This window comes from Vicia villosa, linkage group LG3 (assembly GCF_029867415.1).
Source record: "Vicia villosa cultivar HV-30 ecotype Madison, WI linkage group LG3, Vvil1.0, whole genome shotgun sequence".
Taxonomy (NCBI): domain Eukaryota; kingdom Viridiplantae; phylum Streptophyta; class Magnoliopsida; order Fabales; family Fabaceae; genus Vicia; species Vicia villosa.
In genome coordinates, this window is record NC_081182.1 from 183,762,622 (window position 1) to 183,783,040 (window position 20,419).

A 20,419-nucleotide genomic window follows, 5' to 3' on the forward strand; every position below is an offset into this window, starting at 1 on the left:
AGACATAGCTAAAAGAAAAAAAAATGATTTAGAATTCAAAATTTGAATTTTAAAATAACTAACTATAAAATGATTTAATTGATTTTTTATATTTGTTATTAGTCCAATTATATTGATAGAGACGTGACTAAATATTAATAGCATAAAATTAAATTGATGGTTTTTATTTTATAAATTATAATGTCATTTAAATAGATAATTTTTATTTTAGACGTCCTTTCTTTCCCTATATGTTTTTATGCGTAATAATTTATGTTTATAATATAAATTAATTATTATGTAATTTATAACTTTTTAAATAAATAAATTAAATCATATATGATAATTATAACACTTTAATTTGAATGTTATCCAAAATATTTTTATAACATTATTATTATTATATACAAAAATAAGTTCATAATTTATAATTTTTTTATCCAAAAAAAATCATTATTGATTGAAATATTTTTATAACATTATTATTATATACTATATTAAATTAATTATTGATCTAAAAATTACTATCAAATGGAAAATAACTTTTTCCTAATTTATTTTAGGATTTATTATGTATTATATTTTTTCTGTGATCAATGTGTATTAGTATTTAGTGAATATTAATTAATTAAATTTAATTAGATGATATAATTGTATCCATACAGCAGCTATTCTTACTTATTATTATTATTATTATTATTATTATTATTAATAAAATATATTTAAAAAATCAAACTCAAATGGAAGAGATTTAAAAAATAAAATGGATATTCTATGGTGTGCTCATGAAGAGTGTCACTCCAACTTTTAAGTTTTAACATGTCTTTTGAGTTCTCTATACATGGAGCATAGTGAAATATTAAATCTTTATTTAAAATTAAAATATATCTATTCAATTTTGCGTGAAGAACATGAATAGACTTTAATTAGTACAATAAAGAAAAATGTAAGTAAGTGATTGATATTAGATTAGATTAATAGTAAAAAAATATAATAGTTAGAAATTAAAAAATCAAATAAAAATTAAAGATTATTAATTATAATAATATTATTATTAATAATAGTTTTTAAAATAATATTTTGCTCTATAATATTTAATGATTATTATATTTTAAAAAATGAATCATAAAGTATTTCTTTAACATAACAATTTTTATCTCGTGCCTCGCACGGGTAGACAGACTAGTTATATAAAACGATGTTAATTTGGTTGATCAGTTATTGTTTTAAGGTTGTAACGTATATAAAGTCTAGTCATAGGATTGTAATTCATATATAAGAAAAACCTTATATACTAATTAACATTCCGACTTAATCAGAAGGGTTGTAGCTTTTACAAAAATCTAAATAGAAAAATATAAATTACATCTCTTTTCAGAGTATAGAATTGTACCATAGACCACCGAACCCTCCTATTAAAATCCGTCAAAGGTGTTTCTTAGGTGAGAACTTTCTCAACTGAACTATGATTATTCCATGTTTTGTTCAATTGTATGACTTTTATGTATCATATATGAAGCCTCACTTTTCAATGTATCAACTAATATATGATATTATTTCTACTTTTGTAGAGACATAATGAAAGAAAATACAAAGGTAACGTTAAACTTAAATATCACCATGAATAAAGTAAAGAATAAAAAAAAAGTAAAAACATAATAGAACTTGAATTGCAAGCATGGAAAATAAAAGTACATCAATACTCTATGCCCAGCTATAACAAAAGATAAAAATGCATAAAAACGTAAATGGAATCTAAAATTTATTAAGAGAGTAAATTCTCCCTAAAAATGTTTACAAACCTTATTTATAGCTTAAGACCCATTACGAGGGGTTATAATCTGTAATTAATACAAAGATTTTCTTGTTTTTCTTCTTTAGTTGATAAAAACTATTGATTTTCTCGTATTTATTTTTGTTATTATTAAATATTTGATCAACTAATTATAAAAATAAAACAAATAAAGAATTTATCCATAAGAAAAAACAAAGAAAAGGGGTGCAAAACAAAATATGGGAGTATGTAAAAAAAATATAAGTAGGGCATAGATCCATTTTAAGTAAAAACTCTAATTTAATAAAAAAAAATATTTAAAACACTAAACAAATACCCTATGGGCCACCCAGTTTCATCTTCCGATATTTTTTATAAAGAAACTAAAATATACACAAATTAATCCAAAATATTTTGTTGAATTTCCAAAATTTAATTGGAATTAAATATTTACAGATTTTTAGAAACAAACACACATAGCATATTATAATCTCCACAGCTGATTTACTAGCTTTGTTTCATTTCTTTCCTTCTTACCAAAAGAAAAATATTATAATCCTATAGCTGGTTTACTATCTTTGCTTCATTTCTTTCCTTCTTACTAAAAGAAAAATATTGTTTCTCAGTCAAACTTACAATAAAAAACCAACAATTACCTGATGGATCAGATTTGAAGGTGGTGGGTTTGGTGAAAAATGTGATTTAATTATGGCGGCGTGAAGGTTCGAAGGTGGCACATCTGTGGCATGCACGGCAGTTGAGGGGTTTTCCAGTACCCATTTATACTATTTCTTTTTCTTCATTTTTGTTTTTTTTTATATTTTATGTTTATGTTGTCTTTTTGTTGTCAGTGATTGGTTGAGATTTATGAAAATTAGCTGGAGTATAATGTTGATAGGATGGTAAAAAGGATGGATAAGATTCTTAATGGATAGATCAAAATAATCTATTAGTTCATCACTAATTTTTTTTTGATAAATATTCATTCCAATTCAACCATTAATATTTTTTTAATAGATGAATATCTATCCATCCATATAATTAATTTAAATCATATTAATAATTTTTTAATAATATTTTTTATTTCTAAAATTTATAAAAACTATTTAATAATATAATATATTCTTACAAATGTTTTTTATTTTAAAAAAGTTGTTGTAAAAAAATCTTAAGGGATATTTTTAATTTAAAAATAAAATATACTTTTTGTTTTTTATAAAATCAATTTTCTATTATTTGACTTTAAAAATTATTTGTTGGATTTAAAATGATATTAAAACAATCAAATTTAATGGGTTTTTTAGATTTTGTTGAATGAATGGAATTTATCCATAACTTCAAATGAATGGATTGAATTCTATCAATTAACTAATACTTTTTATAATAGACGGATTTGATAGATTATTTAATTGTTGGATTTGATGAATTTTTTTAATGGATTTAATTGTCACCCTTAGATGTTGGTACATGAAAGGTGGAGAATACATGTTGAATGAAGTTTGTGATAATGGTGGGGTAATATTATGGTTGTTTGATGATTTGTTGAAGATGATGAAGAATGAAGTGTTGAAGGATTTAGTTGTAGGTGTTATATGGCGTGGTTAAACGATTTTTTGATGGTTTATGGTTATGATTAAGATGAGGATGGAGGAATAATGAGAGTATAAAGTTTGTAGAAGTTGAAATGAGATTTTCTGTGTGGCTCTTTGTGTGTATGCTTTGCTGAATTTTTTTCTCTACACTCAATTCCTCCCTTCTTATAGCAACCAATTAGCTCTAGGAAAATGTGAGTGAGGTAAAAATTTGTATGAAAAGTTGTTAGGATTTTGAGAGTGAATGAAATCATGTGAAAAATGATGAAAAGTATGAATGGTGTGGTGAGTGGAAAGGTATGAATGGTGAGGATGTAACATGAAAAATTGTGAATTATGATGAGGATGTAACATGAAAAAATTTGTCATGTATGAAAGGTATGAATGGTGAGGTATGAAAGGTATGAATGGTGATCTAGGAAAATGTTTGCTAAATTGTGAAAAGTTTGTCATGTATGTGAGAATCTTCCATGATCATGTATTATGATGAGGATGTAACATGAAAAAATGCTAAAGATATTTTTGTGAATTCTTTTTGTCTTTTATGCTAATTGTTAACTTTTTAATGTAATGGATTTATGGTGTAAGGATCATGGTAAAGTATTAATGACAAAGCTAGTGTAATTCTTTTGTAGACTTTATTTGAATTTCGAATGATGTATGTATGTATGTCCTCTAAATGAGAATGATAAAGATATTTTGATTCTTCTTTTAACTTTTGTCTTTTGCAAATTTGTATCGACTTAAAAAATGAATGGATGTAATGACACGAACAAATGCCTGATGTATGGTTCCTAAAATGAGGTTTGAATTTTGTGAAAAAGATATAATCTTGGTAAAAGAAAAATATGCATATTTTCACTAAATTGAAATATTCTTTTTTATTTGAAACTTTGTAAAATATGCACATGACAAGAAAGTTAAAAAAAAAAAACAAATTGTGGTATTTTAAATAAATATAAAATGGTTCTAAAACACAAAAATGAAGAGATTAATTTTAAACTATAGCAAAAATTTTAAATGTGATGATTGTTTCAAGTTTACACAAAAATGAAAATGGAAAAAACTTATATATATATATATATATATATATATATATATATATATATATATATATATATATATATATATATATATATATATATATATATATATATATATATAATTTCTTAGGTGTGTTTTATATTTTTTCCAATGAAAATATGACAAGTGTATAATTTTGTCCTACACATGCAAATTTCTCCTATTTTTACTCCTTAAAGGATATTTAAATACATTTGACATATTTTTATTGGAGAAAAGTATGAACCACACATATGAAATTGTATCTAAGTATTCTCCAAAGCAAATATGCAAGCATTATCGGATGAAATGGAAATGCTCGGACAAAATTAGGATACGACATACGCAGATTAACACCATCGGTTCAAGATCATTTCTTCTCCAACTACATCCATTTCTGGTTCCCGAACGACAAAATAGCACCATCTGTGGGAACTGACTTCAGAATCCTACAATTTCCATGATTTTAGATCCAATCTCTGATTTATTGATCTATAACCTCCTAAGATCACTGAATCAAGAGAGATCATAAGCGAAAACGAAGATTTGTCGTAGTTGATCCAATAAATCATCGTTTCAACTGCAACTCTTTCAATTTTCATGTATCTAATTCCATCAAGAACTCCGCCAAGCAACAGAAGAAAGAATCCTAGATCCAAATCTACACTAGATATTGAAGGAAATTTCCTCGAATATCATGCCAAAAGTTAACGACCCATCTTTTGGTCTAATGTTGCCTATACTTCCTGCTGTTGACATGATACTTACCGACAACATCGAAGATACAAAGAGTTCATAGTTAACAATGTCGGAGATACGTCGAGTTCATAGTTAATATCAGATGTGGATCTGGTAATGAAGTTTTTTTATAGATATCAAAGGATCTCCAATCGATTAATTGATACCTTTTAGGACAGATCCAGCAAGAAGGTCTCTTAAGGAAGATCTTCCACATCTGACCATCATCCTAGGTCTATAGGAGGCCGACCACCAGGTCGGGTTGTCTATACGAAGACCGTCATCCACCTATTGACCGTCTGAGGTAGATATCCATTCTATATTAAGACGAAAGCCAGAACATTTGTGTCCCAATGATCAAGGTTATTAGAAAGTGCCTACCCGTAGAATTTAAAAAAGGCAAATCCATGTTCCTAAGGTTTCAACTATCATCCCCGATGGAGCCGACCGTCCAACGATATGCCAGCAGGTAATGATATGGTGTGATGCTCTTATTTCTCGTCCGATCAGAGGAGATACCATAAAGAAGAGAAGCACACCTTCCAGAGTCATAAGGAAGGAAAGTAGCATAGACTCAAGACATCGTCTATCCATGATAGGGTTACTATTGAAGGTATATTGATCTAGTCGTTCCATTGTTCCTTTGTAACAAATCCAATTTATTATTAGTATAAATATATGTACATTTTCTCTTTCTTTCTCTGTTGTATGATTTCTTGTTTCTCTTTCTTTTAGAGCACTCAAGATAAGGATAATAAGATCACACACATTTTTGCATAGACAAAGATCACACACATTTATGCATAGATAAATATTACATACATTTCTGCGTAGAAAAAGATCACACGTATTTCTACCTAAATAAAGATTAAGTGCATTTCTGCGTAGCTGACGCACCCCCCTTAGATCTAGCCAATACAAGGGCGTTAAGCGGTGGATCCCCAAAGACATCCATCTTGAACTAAGCTAAGCCTCAGGGGTCGGGACAAGGATTCTACCCTTGGTCAGGGAACAGTCCCCTGTGACGTGGGGTGCAGTACAAATATTCAACCACATCATGTTAGTCTCGTAATTTCAAGCCTTACCTATAGGAACACCAATAACACGCTAACTACAGCGCGCGAACTAATACGCTACTACTATGAATGCTAAATACAAAAACCAAATATATCAACAAAAAATGGTACCTAACATCCTTCAACATGCTAAGTCGCCAATCACAAAGACAACAGAGTTTGACGAACACCTCGGCCACTTCATTGCAGTAAAATGCATTCTTTTCCTCGTAAAGTGGACAATTAGAGTTATCCCACCTAAAATAGGAAGCACATCGCAACCAAGGAACATCGGCTACCCCCCCACCCCACCCCGAGGCGAAAGAACTTTGTATTGCAAGCCTTGGATTTACAACAATTTGAGAACAACCAAAAACACGCAGCACAATTACAATGATAAAACGAAGCCAAGCGCAAAGCTCTAAACAAAATAACACCCAAATTATTGAGGTAAAAACACTTTCATATATATAGTTGTTACACCCAAGGCGCAAAACCCTAGGAAGCATTGTAGGAAATGAAAATAATACAAATGAAAAGAAAAAAAAAGCATAAGCTCCCAGATCCGAGGCATCAATATCACCTTCTAGAGTCACACCAGAAGCAACCTGAAATGGGTTCAACATCTCAGCAGAGATTATGGCATTGGGACAGAACCTCCTCTCTTGCTTCACTACCTGGTCGTATAATGCATACATTATGCATGTACCGCTGAAGGGAATCATTGATCATCTCTTTCAGATCGACGACCTGATCTTCAAGAGTTTTCAGGGCCTTGGCATAAGCCTCGGCCTGTAATAGAAAAGTTTTTCAGTCCTCCTCTGCCTGACAAGTCATCTTGGTAACAACGTCACAAGCATCCTGATGCCGCTTCTCCGCCTCCTTAAGAGCATCCTCCAGCTCAATTACCCAGGCAACCAAGGTAGAATTATGAGTCATGAGTCTTTGCATCCTCTTACAAAGAGTTGGCATGCTTAACCTTCTCATGCAATTCAAAAAACTTCTCCTAGAAAATATAATACCACTGTTCCAAGAGAATATAACCTTCTTCTTTCTAAGTATCCCTTTTTCGAGATAGGATTTCTAAGAGCCAATACATCCCCCTGCCAGCAGCGGCAAGAGAAATCAAGAAAGATGTTCAAAATATCATGATCAACTATGTTGAAACAAGTACAACTAATCTATTATCTCGAATGGCATGAATAAACCATTCTTCGTGTGGGATAGTCAAATTTATAATCTGCTTATTGTTATTCATAATTTCCCAATGGTCCATCGCAAAATTGAAAAAAATAATAAATTAAACTAGAAGCAATATAAAACAAGAATGTAAAATAAACCATAAAAAAATTATTGGAGAGACATATTATACATCTCTCCTAGATATTATTGGCCACATGGTTCTTGCAAACGCACAATAGCAACGTGTCAGACATAGCTCCAGTAAATACATCGGTCTGAACCTTGGGAATGAGCACTTCAAGCTCACAAAGCTGAATCTGTGGCTCATCAAGTCCATCCTCGAATTTGGTATTAACCCATATAAATCAAAGAATCAGCAAATCACCATGCATTTTAATAAACTCATATCATGGTGCTTGTTCGGTTTATGAAATCTAAAGTCTAAAGACATGTAGTATGGTATGTTCTCGGATTCTATAATCCAAACAATATCAGTAACACTTAAGAAGAAAATAGCATGCAGAAAATCAAAGAATAAAAGGTATTGTATACTAAACTTTTGTGCAAGATTTAATGACAAAACATGGCATTACAAAGATTTCGAATTTGGATAATTTGGGAATTAAACGAGAAATACAAAAGTGAGGGGAAGAGAAGAATTTTCATGGATATATGCAGTATTTGGATTCTAAAATTAAAAAAACTTGAAACATGTTAAAGATTCTAGAATCCGAACAACAATTTTGAGTTTAATATGAGCTTATGAGAAACTATAAAACCGAAAAAGAACCAATCACTGTCTGCAATATTATTCAAGCATTTCCTTGTGACCATTATTAGTACTCATCATTCAGAATACATATGCTTTTACTAGTAAAGCCATATACAGAGTACATCACAAAGAGTTCAAACTACATGGTGATAGAAACTATCTGAAACATAGAGGCAGGCAATCATTTGTCGGCAACAAGTGCTTCAATTTTGTTCTCACGATGAGCTTCATGATCCTCGAGGCGACCTGTGACAGCATCATTCTCCCAACGGATCAGCGTTGGCACACCAGCGAGCTTAAACTTAGGATCCACCCTCCATGGATGGTGTGGGTTCCTCCATGTTGGTCTATCTCCAACATAAGCTTTCAAAAGTGCAATTTCATAAGGTGAAGCCTCTAGCTTCTTGAGAATCACTGGCTCAGCTCTCACACAGTCTAAAAAGACAAAGTTTTGAACATCATAAAAAACATACCATCATGGATTTTTATAAATGGAAGAAGTATCATGTTTCTCAAACTACAAATCAAATATATAAAACATCCAAAGGTGAATAACAAAATAAGTCAGAATCACATAACATCAATGTTAGGAAATTCTTCTTTGCTAAAACACACACATAGATCTTTTTTTATAGACACACCATCATTTTTATCAGTCTTTATCAACTTTTTCAAGTCTTGTCTCTTTTCAAGGTCAAACTTTACTATTTCCCAAACTTGAGTATTTCCCGAAAGAGGGCTTAGCAGATTGTTAAAATTTCAATAGTGCTATTATATAGCGTCATTATAGCCGCTATTTGACAACAATATTTGGTACAAAACAACGCATTGCACCGTAGAACAATAGCGGTTAGTCCAAAGTCTTCTACGTTATGGCAGTCAAACTTGAATATTTTTCAATACACTCCGTTATGTCCGCTCTATCCAGCACAATTAGATTTGGTGCGTAGATAACAATGTTGTCAACCGCGGCTAACAGATTGTTAAAATTCCAATAGTGCTATAACATCACTATACTCGCTATTTGACAACAACATTTGGGACTAAACAGCCCATTGTATCATAGAACAACAGCGGTCAGTCCAAATTCTTCTACGTTATAGTTGTATATCGTGATAGTTGTATATAGCCGCTAAAGCTTCTATATACAACATCAATGGATAATTTGGTAAGTTACACTTCATATAAAAATCTATTATTTATAGCTTACTTTTCATTTCAAAGATAAAATCAGTCTTAGTGCATGTTTGGCTCCCCGATGAGTTTGGCAAAATCACACCATCCTACTCTGATCTTGTCAAAATTACAGTTCAGAGCATCAACAGAACCACCATGCCACCATGATTTCCACAAATCCATTCAGATTCCAAACATACACTAGTAACAATTTTGATCTTTCACTCTCTTTATATATACAAATCGTTTACCAAAACCAATTCCCAAGATCCAATTTTTCTTATGCAGCATTTTCACAAACAGTGTGCCTACACAGAAACCCTGACAAATATTTCCAAACTACCATTGAAATTGGATATATTATCAAGTTATTTCTTTCAAAAATCAAGTTTTTACATCAAAATTCACGCCAAAACAGAAAAGCCCTTGAAAAAATTCATCTGGGTTAGACCAAAAACATACACACACAAAAAAAAAATTCAACTCAGAAAAGAAAAATACCAGGGCACCAGCTGAGAGAGGTGGAAGGATCATTATCAGCCAAGAAGAGAACGAGGTTGGCTCTGTGTTGAGGAACCTCTGATCGGAACTTCTCAAACACAGAATCAAACGTCGATACTGTTGCGGTTAGCACCTTCAGAGTCATTCTTCAGTTCTGCAAATAAACACAATCGCAGAATATGATTCCAATTTCCAAGTAGCTTGGGTAGAAACAAGGGTTATATAATAAAATAAAATAAAATAAAATAGTTTATATTTTATAAATTTTTTTAAAAAATTTTAAAATGGAAAAAAGTATGTTATGTACCTGGACTAGAATTACACACTATGTACATGACTAAAAATCTAGATATTAGGATGAAGGATATCAATAATGTACCTAATCTAATTATTTATGATATCTTCACAATTATTTAGTAACTTTATCTACAAATAATTGTCATGATAAAAAACTTTATTTACAAATTGTTTTATTTTTTAAAAGTATATAAGAGAAGAAAGTTTACTTTAATAATGGTGGTATTTGATTAACATTTTTTTTTAAAGCCAAGGCCAATTGCAATGAAAAGAGTAAACATACACAAAAAGAGCGATCAAATCAAAATCTCTACAAAGATTTGTATCTACAATAAGGATTTCCTTTCTAATTCATTAAAAAATTTACTCTAATGTGATCGTGTATATGATCAAACTAAATAAAATTCTTATGTGTGAATCTGTTAGTAGAAAGTTTGTCCCCATAAACATTCTCTTTTCTGAAGATGTGAGAAACTATGAATTTTATGGAACGAGTAAGATTTATGTTGCAGTTCAGTAATTTAGCTTTTAACTTCGAAGGGACAAGAGTTAAGTTAGAAAAAACTTGCATTAATAGCAAACAGTCAGATTAAAGTAAAAAATGAAATCAATTGTTTTTTTCCTCAAATTTCACTGCCATCTGTAGCGCGTGGAAACGACCCTCTCATGCTCTTTCCTCTTTTTATTCTTTTCCGGAAAGGGGAAACAATTTGCTTTCCCTTTTACTTCGTTTGGAAGGAACGCTGTTTATGTTACAGGGAACTTTTAATTTATCTTACAAGGAGGAAGGAGAAAAAAATCTAAATAGACCTTAGGTTTTGGTAGGTGCGAGGAGCACCTGAGAGATCGAAGGACCGGGAGGTTGGTTATATAGAAGGAAGGTATTAACACCCTAAGTATCCGTGGTATAATACAGGAGCCCTTCTTGTGTTTATTTTTCTTTTACTGGTTGGATTGTGCTACTTGTTGTTTACTAGGAAAGTTTCTCCTTTGTGTGAGGAGAGAGAGTGAAGATTGTTTGAAAAGATGGGAGACCTAAATATGTTTTTTGGTTTTGTTAACTCACAAAAACTCTTGCTAATCTCATGCCTACTGATCCGCTGTCGCACACGAGTCAAAAACGAGTGATTTTGAAATATAGTTACGGTAACGACAACTCGAATATCGTTCTCAAGGATTCTTCTATATTAACCAAATGTTTAGTCGAATTGGGGGGGTTGGTTCGGTACTGTTCAAATAATCCAAAGTATAAAATAAGTGATTAATAATTAAGCTAAAACGAATCAACCTACTGCATTGACTTCCAACTTATCATCGATTCTTAGAAAATTTCAATTTCCTAACGGGTCCGTTCCTATTCGATTATAACAACCACTGACAAGCGCAATAGAAATTATACGAAAAATGCTCCTGAATTCCGGATTAAGCAAACAGATTAAGCAAACGGATTAAAAACTGTTACGAATTAAGCAAACACAACTTTGATCGTTCGTGATAATAAAAAAGCTATGTTAACACGAAATTGATTCAGGATCATCAATCAACAATCGAATTTAAGAATTCTATCCTATAGCAACAATCAAATTAAGCAAATAATTGGAATTATAGGAAGAATTCAAAGGAAACAAATTGACATGAAATTTATAAAAACCTCAAAGTGAATCCGAGTCACAGTAGATTAATTCTTGGGGAATTAGTTCCTCATCATCGTACAAAGCCAATCATATTTTTTTGATCTTGAATAGTCAAAATTGAATAGTGTTTTCGGCTTCTGGGATATTAGGGAAAAAAATTTCAACCCGTTTACAACCCAACTTACAACCCAACTAGGTCAAAACATAACCCAAGCCCAAAATTAGGGGTGGCAATTAAATCCATTAAGAGAAAATCCATCCAATCCATCTACATCCAATCCATCCACAACATAAAAAATAAGTTAATGGATTGGATCCAATCCATCCATTTATATACATGGATGGATCCAATCCATCCAACACATTTTGAAAATCCATTGGATTATTTTTTTCTTATACTTTAAATTAATTAAATTATTTTCAGAAAATAAGAAAAATGGAGTTTTTGCACAAATATAAAAAATTGAGTTTTTTCGAAAAAAAACTAAAAAATCGAGTTTTTTCCTTAACACGAAAAATCTAGTTTTTTCAGAAATTCAAAAAATACAAAAAAATTGAGTTTTTTTAGAAAAACAAAAAATCAAGTTTTTTTAGAAAAAAAAGAGTTTTTGCGAAAATATAAAAAATTGATTTTTTGGAAAAACGAAAAAATCAAAATTTTTTTGAAATAAAAATTGAGTTTTTTTGCGGAAATACGAAAAATCGATTTGTTTTTAAAAAATTAAAATTGAGTTTTATTTATACACTTGTTTCTCATTAAAAAAGCCGTGACGCCAAACACACCTATACAGAAACACTTGCCTCTAACTATAAAAATTCACGCCAAACGTACCCTTACAAATACGCTTGTCTCTCACACATGAATTAATTGTAATCATTACTCTATTATTTTAGGCGAACTTCACTCAAATCATGTGATAGTATTTATATTTGATTTTTGTCACTTTATGTTGTGTTGGTTTACTTTTATTCCAGAACGTGAAACGAGGTTTTATATATACACATCTTAGGTGCTTATTCTTCTAATATAGTGTTGTGTTTTTAGTAATTCATAATATTCAATTCAGTACAAAATACAAATCACTATTTTTCAATATTTACAACTCAAATAATATATATATATATATATATATATATATATATATATATATATATATATATATATATATATATATATATATATATATATATATATATAATTTAAGTTTAAAAACTTATTTTAAGAAAATGTTAAACAAATAATATATAAATTATTAAAAAAAATTAAAATATTTAGATAATTTTATGGATGGATGGATATCCATCCATTATAATTATGTTTATGGATGGATTGGATGGATTTTATGACCTAATGGATGGATTGGATTGGATTTTTTAAAAGAGGTTTTAGTGGATCATTAATGGATTAATGGATTATTTTGATCCATCCAATAACAATCCAATCCAAATCCATCCAATCCATCCATTTTGCCACCCCTACCCAAAATCGACCAAAACTCAAATAAAACTAATGCAACAACTTCAACGTAATTTTCAAGTCTGCTATAGTTCGAATCAGCTTCTGACTTCTTCATGAAAGTCGTAGCTCTATCTCTTAGCTTTCCAATGCATATTAGAACGCGTCGATCCGATACTCGTAGCTCCAGTTATGATCATTTCCGTGAAAGCTGCTAAAACTAAAAATTAAATACGAAAATCAAATTAAATCAAAAATAAAATAAATTAGAAAAACAAATTAAAACATAAAAATAAACAAAGAAAAACAAAGAAATGCTTAAGTGCAAACATGGGAGATTGTGCATTAAAATGCATTGATCACCTATATATCCCTAGAGGAAGTCAGAGCAACTATAGTTCGGGGAACTAATAGACAATGGTTGAATTTTTGGTGTCTTGTTCAAAGCTCAAGATTGAAGTTAAAAGTTTGATTTCTGGTAAGAGAAAGAGACAAGTCGTCATCTTAACGGAAAGATATCTCGCCTATTTCACCACAAACATTTTGAAAGTAATAGAGAAAATTCTTTTCATAATAAGAGAATGACCTTACTTGGGTGTTCAAGTATGCCAATTACGTCATCTTATATGAAAAGAAGACAATTTCAACCATAAGGGAGGGGCAACATCGTGGATTTTGAATCAACAGAGCGTGCCGTTTACATCACCTAAATGGGAAAATGTTTGATAATGTTTGTATTTTTGAATGTGGTGTAATAGAAGAAAATTCTCTTCCATAGAGATGAATCATGTTTCACCTCTGGGAAAAAATGGAATTTTGAGTGTCTTGTACAAGGCCCAAGATTGAGGCTTTAAAGAGAGTTGAAAACTAACTCTATTTGAGGATTACTCCACTGGAATTTATTTGACTGGGGAATTTATCTATTATGTACTAAGCCCAGAATTGAGGTTGACTTTGAAGGGAATTGTATTTCTGTCTCATACAAAGCCTGGCATTAAGGTTGACTCAGTTGAGAAATGAAACTGATGAGTGTGGTGGAATTGGTTTTTGAGACTCAAACTGTTGAGGGATTATATTTCTGTCTCATACAAAGCTTGAGATTGAGGCTGACTCAACTGAGGATGAATTGGATATTGAGAATTGAGACTTTCCATATCTCTTATTCTTGAGGAACTGACTCAGTGTTGGGAATTAGGATAGAATCCTAAGTACTTGAATGATTATGATTGTAAGATTTGGAGATTTGAATTCTCACAGGGATTGGCTAAAGGTGACTAAGACCTGTCATATGCTTTTAGGAAGCCTGAGGGTTGTTTTATAAAAGCTCAAGAGAAAGTTGAGGGAAACTTCTAAGAAGCATGTGGATCCTTGTATTATGAGCCCAAGAGGAGGCTAATCGAGGGTCATCGAGGGTCCTTTTTTTAGCACAAGAGAAAGCTATGTGAGTTTTCCTATTTTGGCTCTAAGCAAAAGGGTAAGAGGTTTCACCAATAAATAATCCTCTTCAGGTGGATGTTCCATATTGTTTGATCTAAGGGGTTTAAAAGGTTTCACCGAGAATAATTCCTCTTTAGGTATGAAAGACTATGATAGTCTAAGTAGGAGAGGCTTCACCAAAAGTAATCCTCAATCCTGGTCATATTCCTATAATATATATACATGTGTTTATCTTAGGATTTTCTCAGAGGGGAAGATCTAAGTAGTATATATATATATATATATATATATATATATATATATATATATATATATATATATATATATATATATATATATATATATATATATATATTATATTTTGACAGATGTATAACAAGTATAATAAGGTATATGACTATAGCAAGTATACAGTGAATGAAGTATGACAATTTAGTGTAGCAAGTATGATAATTATAACAAGTATACAACAAATTTATGTGAACAGTAATTTAAATATGAATGAGTGAAGAGAAATGTTTTTGATGTTTTTTATTGTGAATTATGACTTTTAAATATGTCTGTGAGCGAAGGTTAAAAATATGTTTTGATAAAATGATTTCTTAGAAAAATATGTGTTGGGTCTTACACTCTTATCGAGGCCAAGGAAAACTGTTTCTGAAAACAAATGAAGATGCTTAACAGCATATGGGACTTACAACTCAAGGAGAAGCCCAATGATGAAGTTGAAAATTGAAATGAAAATGTTTAGGACTTACAACTCAAGGAGGAGCCCAATGAATATTGTTTATGAAAACAGATGAAAAATTTTGGGACTTATAACTCAAGGAGAAACCCATTGAAAACAGATGACTGGTGTTTTGAAAAACAGTTGAATGTTTTATTGAAAATAAGAAAGGGATGAGACTTACACTCTATTAGAGGCCTAGGAAAAACTGATTGATTTTGAAAAGGTTTGATTGATTTTTTTTACTGAAATTCTTGGAGGGATTTGTTGGATGAAAACCCTAATTGTCTGTTTAATTGGGAGTTTTATAAAACAATTTGATTAACTAAACAAACTAAATTAAGATGAAATATAAAGTACTCACATTTAATCAAGACGTGAAAGATGGTGTTTTAATCACATGACTATTTGAAATTGATTAGGTTTAGAAAAATCAAGAGAAAATTCATTTTTTAAAATAATACTAAAAAAATATTACTTTTAAACCTAATAAAAAATATCAAATAAATAATTCTTTTGTGATTTTTTGGTATGATCATAAAATATGTGTGATGAATGAAGAGTGTGCAAAAAATCATTTGAAAATAATTAATTTTGATGTGTTAATTAGTTAAATGAAGTTTGTAAAAAATTTGAAGGAGAAAAGTGGTAAAAAAATAGGATTTGGTCCCCCAAGGTGTTGAACCCACACCCTTGTACTCGCCACTCAAAACTCTAACCAGCTGAGCTAGGCGCTTAGCTTGTGAGACATATGCCTCCAATAAATAATATAATAAACTCGTTTCAGAAAGTCAAAATATGGCGCCATGGTCGTCTTCTACCTTAAGCTCTCTAAAAAAATTGAATTTCTATCTCCCTCAATTCTCAACCAAATGCAATGATCCAAACATAAAATTTGCTTGTTTTTTAACAAGGAACATGATAGTGATATTTCATTTTATTTATTTTTAGTGTAATTTAAAATTCAATGTATGAACACTCAAGAACCCTAAAACGGAAATTCGATATGAAATCGTGTGTGTTCATGATTTTGTTCAATTAAGTGAGGGTTAATGGTCTATATACATGCAGAAAGATGATGGAAACTTATTTGATCAGTTATGATGCAGGAAATATAGAGTTCAGAGATGAAGCGCTAACCTTGAAGGTTGAAAATCAAAATCTTGATATGGACGTTCTAGTTGCAAGATTATGATCTGGGAAGCTTCTATGATGATTATGGAAGGTGTTTTAATGCTCTAATTGAACTCAAAGCTCCTGAATTGCTCTGCTCGACCTCAACTGCAGCAGCTCCAAGATTCCATCAATGGAGCATCGAGTCCATAATCACATTCGTACCTCATCGAAAGATTTCTTTAACTACTATTCAAAACTGATTTTATATTGTTTCTATTTTTATTAAAAAAACTAGTAAAGGACCCGTGCGCCCGCACGGGCCACGTAAAGTCGGTGTAAAAATCAAATAGATATAATATTGATATGGTTAAATAATAAATTTAAAAAAAACGACATATGTATATAAACAATAATCAACATATCATAATGATTGATAAATAAAAATGAAATATTTTGACAGAAAAAAAATAATAAATAAATAAATAATTAGAATAAAAAAATTATTAATAATAGTTACGATAGAGAGGAAAAGAACATTTTAACATAGATGTAATATTATTTATATTAAGTAATCTTATATGTTTGATAATGTATCAAAAAAAATTATTAAAATTTGTGGACTACATTATAAATATTAAATAAATATAATATTGTTATGGTTAAATAATTATATTAAACAAAATGAAATATGTATATAACAGAAAATAATTAAATCGTAAATATTACAAATTAAAGCTGAAATATGTATGAAAAATAAATAAATAAATAATTAGAACACAATAACAATTATTATTTATTATGAAATAGAAAAAAAAAACATTAGAACTCTTTATTTTATAGTTTTTATGCTAATATTGTTTTCTTTTTTATATTGTGATTTATTAAATCAATTTATATAAATTAATGATATAGTTAGTATGACTATTATAATTTTTTATGTATAAGAATTAATACTTTATATAATATCAAAATTTTGTTTTATTTTCTTAAGTTTTAAAAAATAAATGAATAAATAAATATGAACCATTATTATTAATTATGAAAGAGAAAAAAATAAATAGAACTCTTTATTTTGTAGTTTTTAAGTTACTGAATCTTAACGTGTGATATTGAATGAAAAGAAATACTTTAAGTTTTGGATTACATTATAAAATAAAGGAACATCAATATGTTATTTTTTCCACACAATTAGAAAATTGACTAATATATAAATAACGTGGAATTAATTAATACTCTTAAAAAGAGTTGATTGTATTTAGTTCTGCATGCACAAAAAAAGTGGATTTCTCCAGTTTCCAAAATTTCTTGCACGTTTACCTACAAAAGAGAAGTCTAATAGGTAATAGGCTTTTGTGTATATATGGTGAACAACACTTGTTAACTCCCACACTTCAAGTAAGAAAGGGCGAACAGTAAAGCAGAAAGTTGGAGCAAAAATGAGTAGTTTTTCCCAAGTAGCCAAAGCTTGCAGGTGGTTGATCTTCTTCTTTTAATCCATTTTTTTCTTTCGTTTGTTTTCTGTGGATTCTGAGTCTGTTCGATGCTTGTTTCTTATGTAGGTCCTTGAAGTTTCTTGTCGTTGAGGACCCTGTTGAACGATTCGCGATAAAACGAAGGATGAAGCAGAGATCCAAGCAACTCCGAATGAGGTTGAGAACGAAGAAACGGCGGATTACCAGGTTGTGCAGTGAATGGGCTTTACATGCAATCAACAATGTTGCATGCGGCTGGGAAAGGGGGAGTAAGATTAACAACATATCAATGGTGTGGCAGAATGAGATGCTTGAAATCAAATGGTCGGGGAAGCATCAGGAAATTAGGGCTGGTTTGGGTTTTGCTTTATTGGAAGACGTTCAATTTGTGGCTGATGTTATGGGAAGTGTGGGACTACAGATAAATCCCAGAATGGTTGAGATATCCAATTCAGTGTATCTTGGTAGGATCTCCTTTGAAAGTGAAAGGTATAACATTTTTATTCAACGAATGTATTGAAAGAAGAAGATATTAGGTTAGATGAGTTTAATTCCATTCCACGCATTAACTCTGTGTTTGTCTTCTGTATGACAGTGACTGGATGATATGGGCAGAGTTGGTGAAGAAGCTTAAAACAATGGTTAGGAATATCTCTGTAGACACAAAATCTATTTTAATAGCTACATAAAATGATTTGTTTGTTGATCCGTATGCTACTGGTAATTTTGTGAAATTGTGATTGTTGTGTAATGCAGGTTTAGGTGTTGATGGTCAGGTTGGATGAAGTGATTTTGCAGTTTTGGAAGAGCAGCAGTTTGTTTTGAATGATGTTGCTGGGTTATTTTGTTTTAAATCTATGAAGTTTAATGTAATGTTTGGAACTTTTTTTTATGTTATATTGATAATTTGTATTTGAATTGTAACAGACAATGGTTTGATAACCTTTTTTGTAATTCCAATATCATAGTTTTATGATTTGGACCGATGCTTGAACATTTAGATGATAATTATCATGGTTTACTTTCCTTTAATTGGTGTTGTTATTGTAATGTGGCTATGCTTTCAGATTTATTTAATTTGTGTAAGATGTGTAAGTTAATAGGATCCAAGTGTTAATGATATATAGTAAAAAAAACGACATATGTATATAAACAATAATCAACATATCATAATGATTGATAAATAAAAATGAAATATTTTGACAGAAAAAAAATAATAAATAAATAAATAATTAGAATAAAAAAATTATTAATAATAGTTACGATAGAGAGGAAAAGAACATTTTAACATAGATGTAATATTATTTATATTAAGTAATCTTATATGTTTGATAATGTATCAAAAAAAATTATTAAAATTTGTGGACTACATTATAAATATTAAATAAATATAATATTGTTATGGTTAAATAATTATATTAAACAAAATGAAATATGTATATAACAGAAAATAATTAAATCGTAAATATTACAAATTAAAGCTGAAATATGTATGAAAAATAAATAAATAAATAATTAGAACACAATAACAATTATTATTTATTATGAAATAGAAAAAAAAAACATTAAATCAAATAGATATAATATTGATATGGTTAAATAATAAATTTAAAAAAAACGACATATGTATATAAACAATAATCAACATATCATAATGATTGATAAATAATAGTTACGATAGAGAGGAAAAGAACATTTTAACATAGATGTAATATTATTTATATTAAGTAATCTTATATGTTTGATAATGTATCAAAAAAAATTATTAAAATTTGTGGACTACATTATAAATATTAAATAAATATAATATTGTTATGGTTAAATAATTATATTAAACAAAATGAAATATGTATATAACAGAAAATAATTAAATCGTAAATATTACAAATTAAAGCTGAAATATGTATGAAAAATAAATAAATAAATAATTAGAACACAATAACAATTATTATTTATTATGAAATAGAAAAAAAAAACATTAGAACTCTTTATTTTATAGTTTTTATGCTAATATTGTTTTCTTTTTTATATTGTGATTTATTAAATCAATTTATATAAATTAATGATATAGTTAGTATGACTATTATAATTTTTTATGTATAAGAATTAATACTTTATATAATATCAAAATTTTGTTTTATTTTCTTAAGTTTTAAAAAATAAATGAATAAATAAATATGAACCATTATTATTAATTATGAAAGAGAAAAAAATAAATAGAACTCTTTATTTTGTAGTTTTTAAGTTACTGAATCTTAACGTGTGATATTGAATGAAAAGAAATACTTTAAGTTTTGGATTACATTATAAAATAAAGGAACATCAATATGTTATTTTTTCCACACAATTAGAAAATTGACTAATATATAAATAACGTGGAATTAATTAATACTCTTAAAAAGAGTTGATTGTATTTAGTTCTGCATGCACAAAAAAAGTGGATTTCTCC

General features: G+C 29.3%; 1 protein-coding gene across 1 annotated transcript; it reads right to left on the minus strand.

The window, feature by feature from the left end:
• Positions 1-8,167: 8,167 nt before the first annotated feature.
• On the minus strand, positions 8,168-10,035 carry LOC131657000 (thioredoxin-like protein Clot). The gene is made up of 2 exons (XM_058926525.1): positions 9,832-10,035; positions 8,168-8,589 (listed from the first exon to the last, which is right to left on the minus strand). The coding sequence occupies exons 1-2, from the start codon at positions 9,974-9,976 to the stop codon at positions 8,336-8,338; spliced, it is 399 nt and encodes a 132-aa protein (XP_058782508.1). The 5' UTR covers positions 9,977-10,035; the 3' UTR covers positions 8,168-8,335.
• Positions 10,036-20,419: the final 10,384 nt, after the last annotated feature.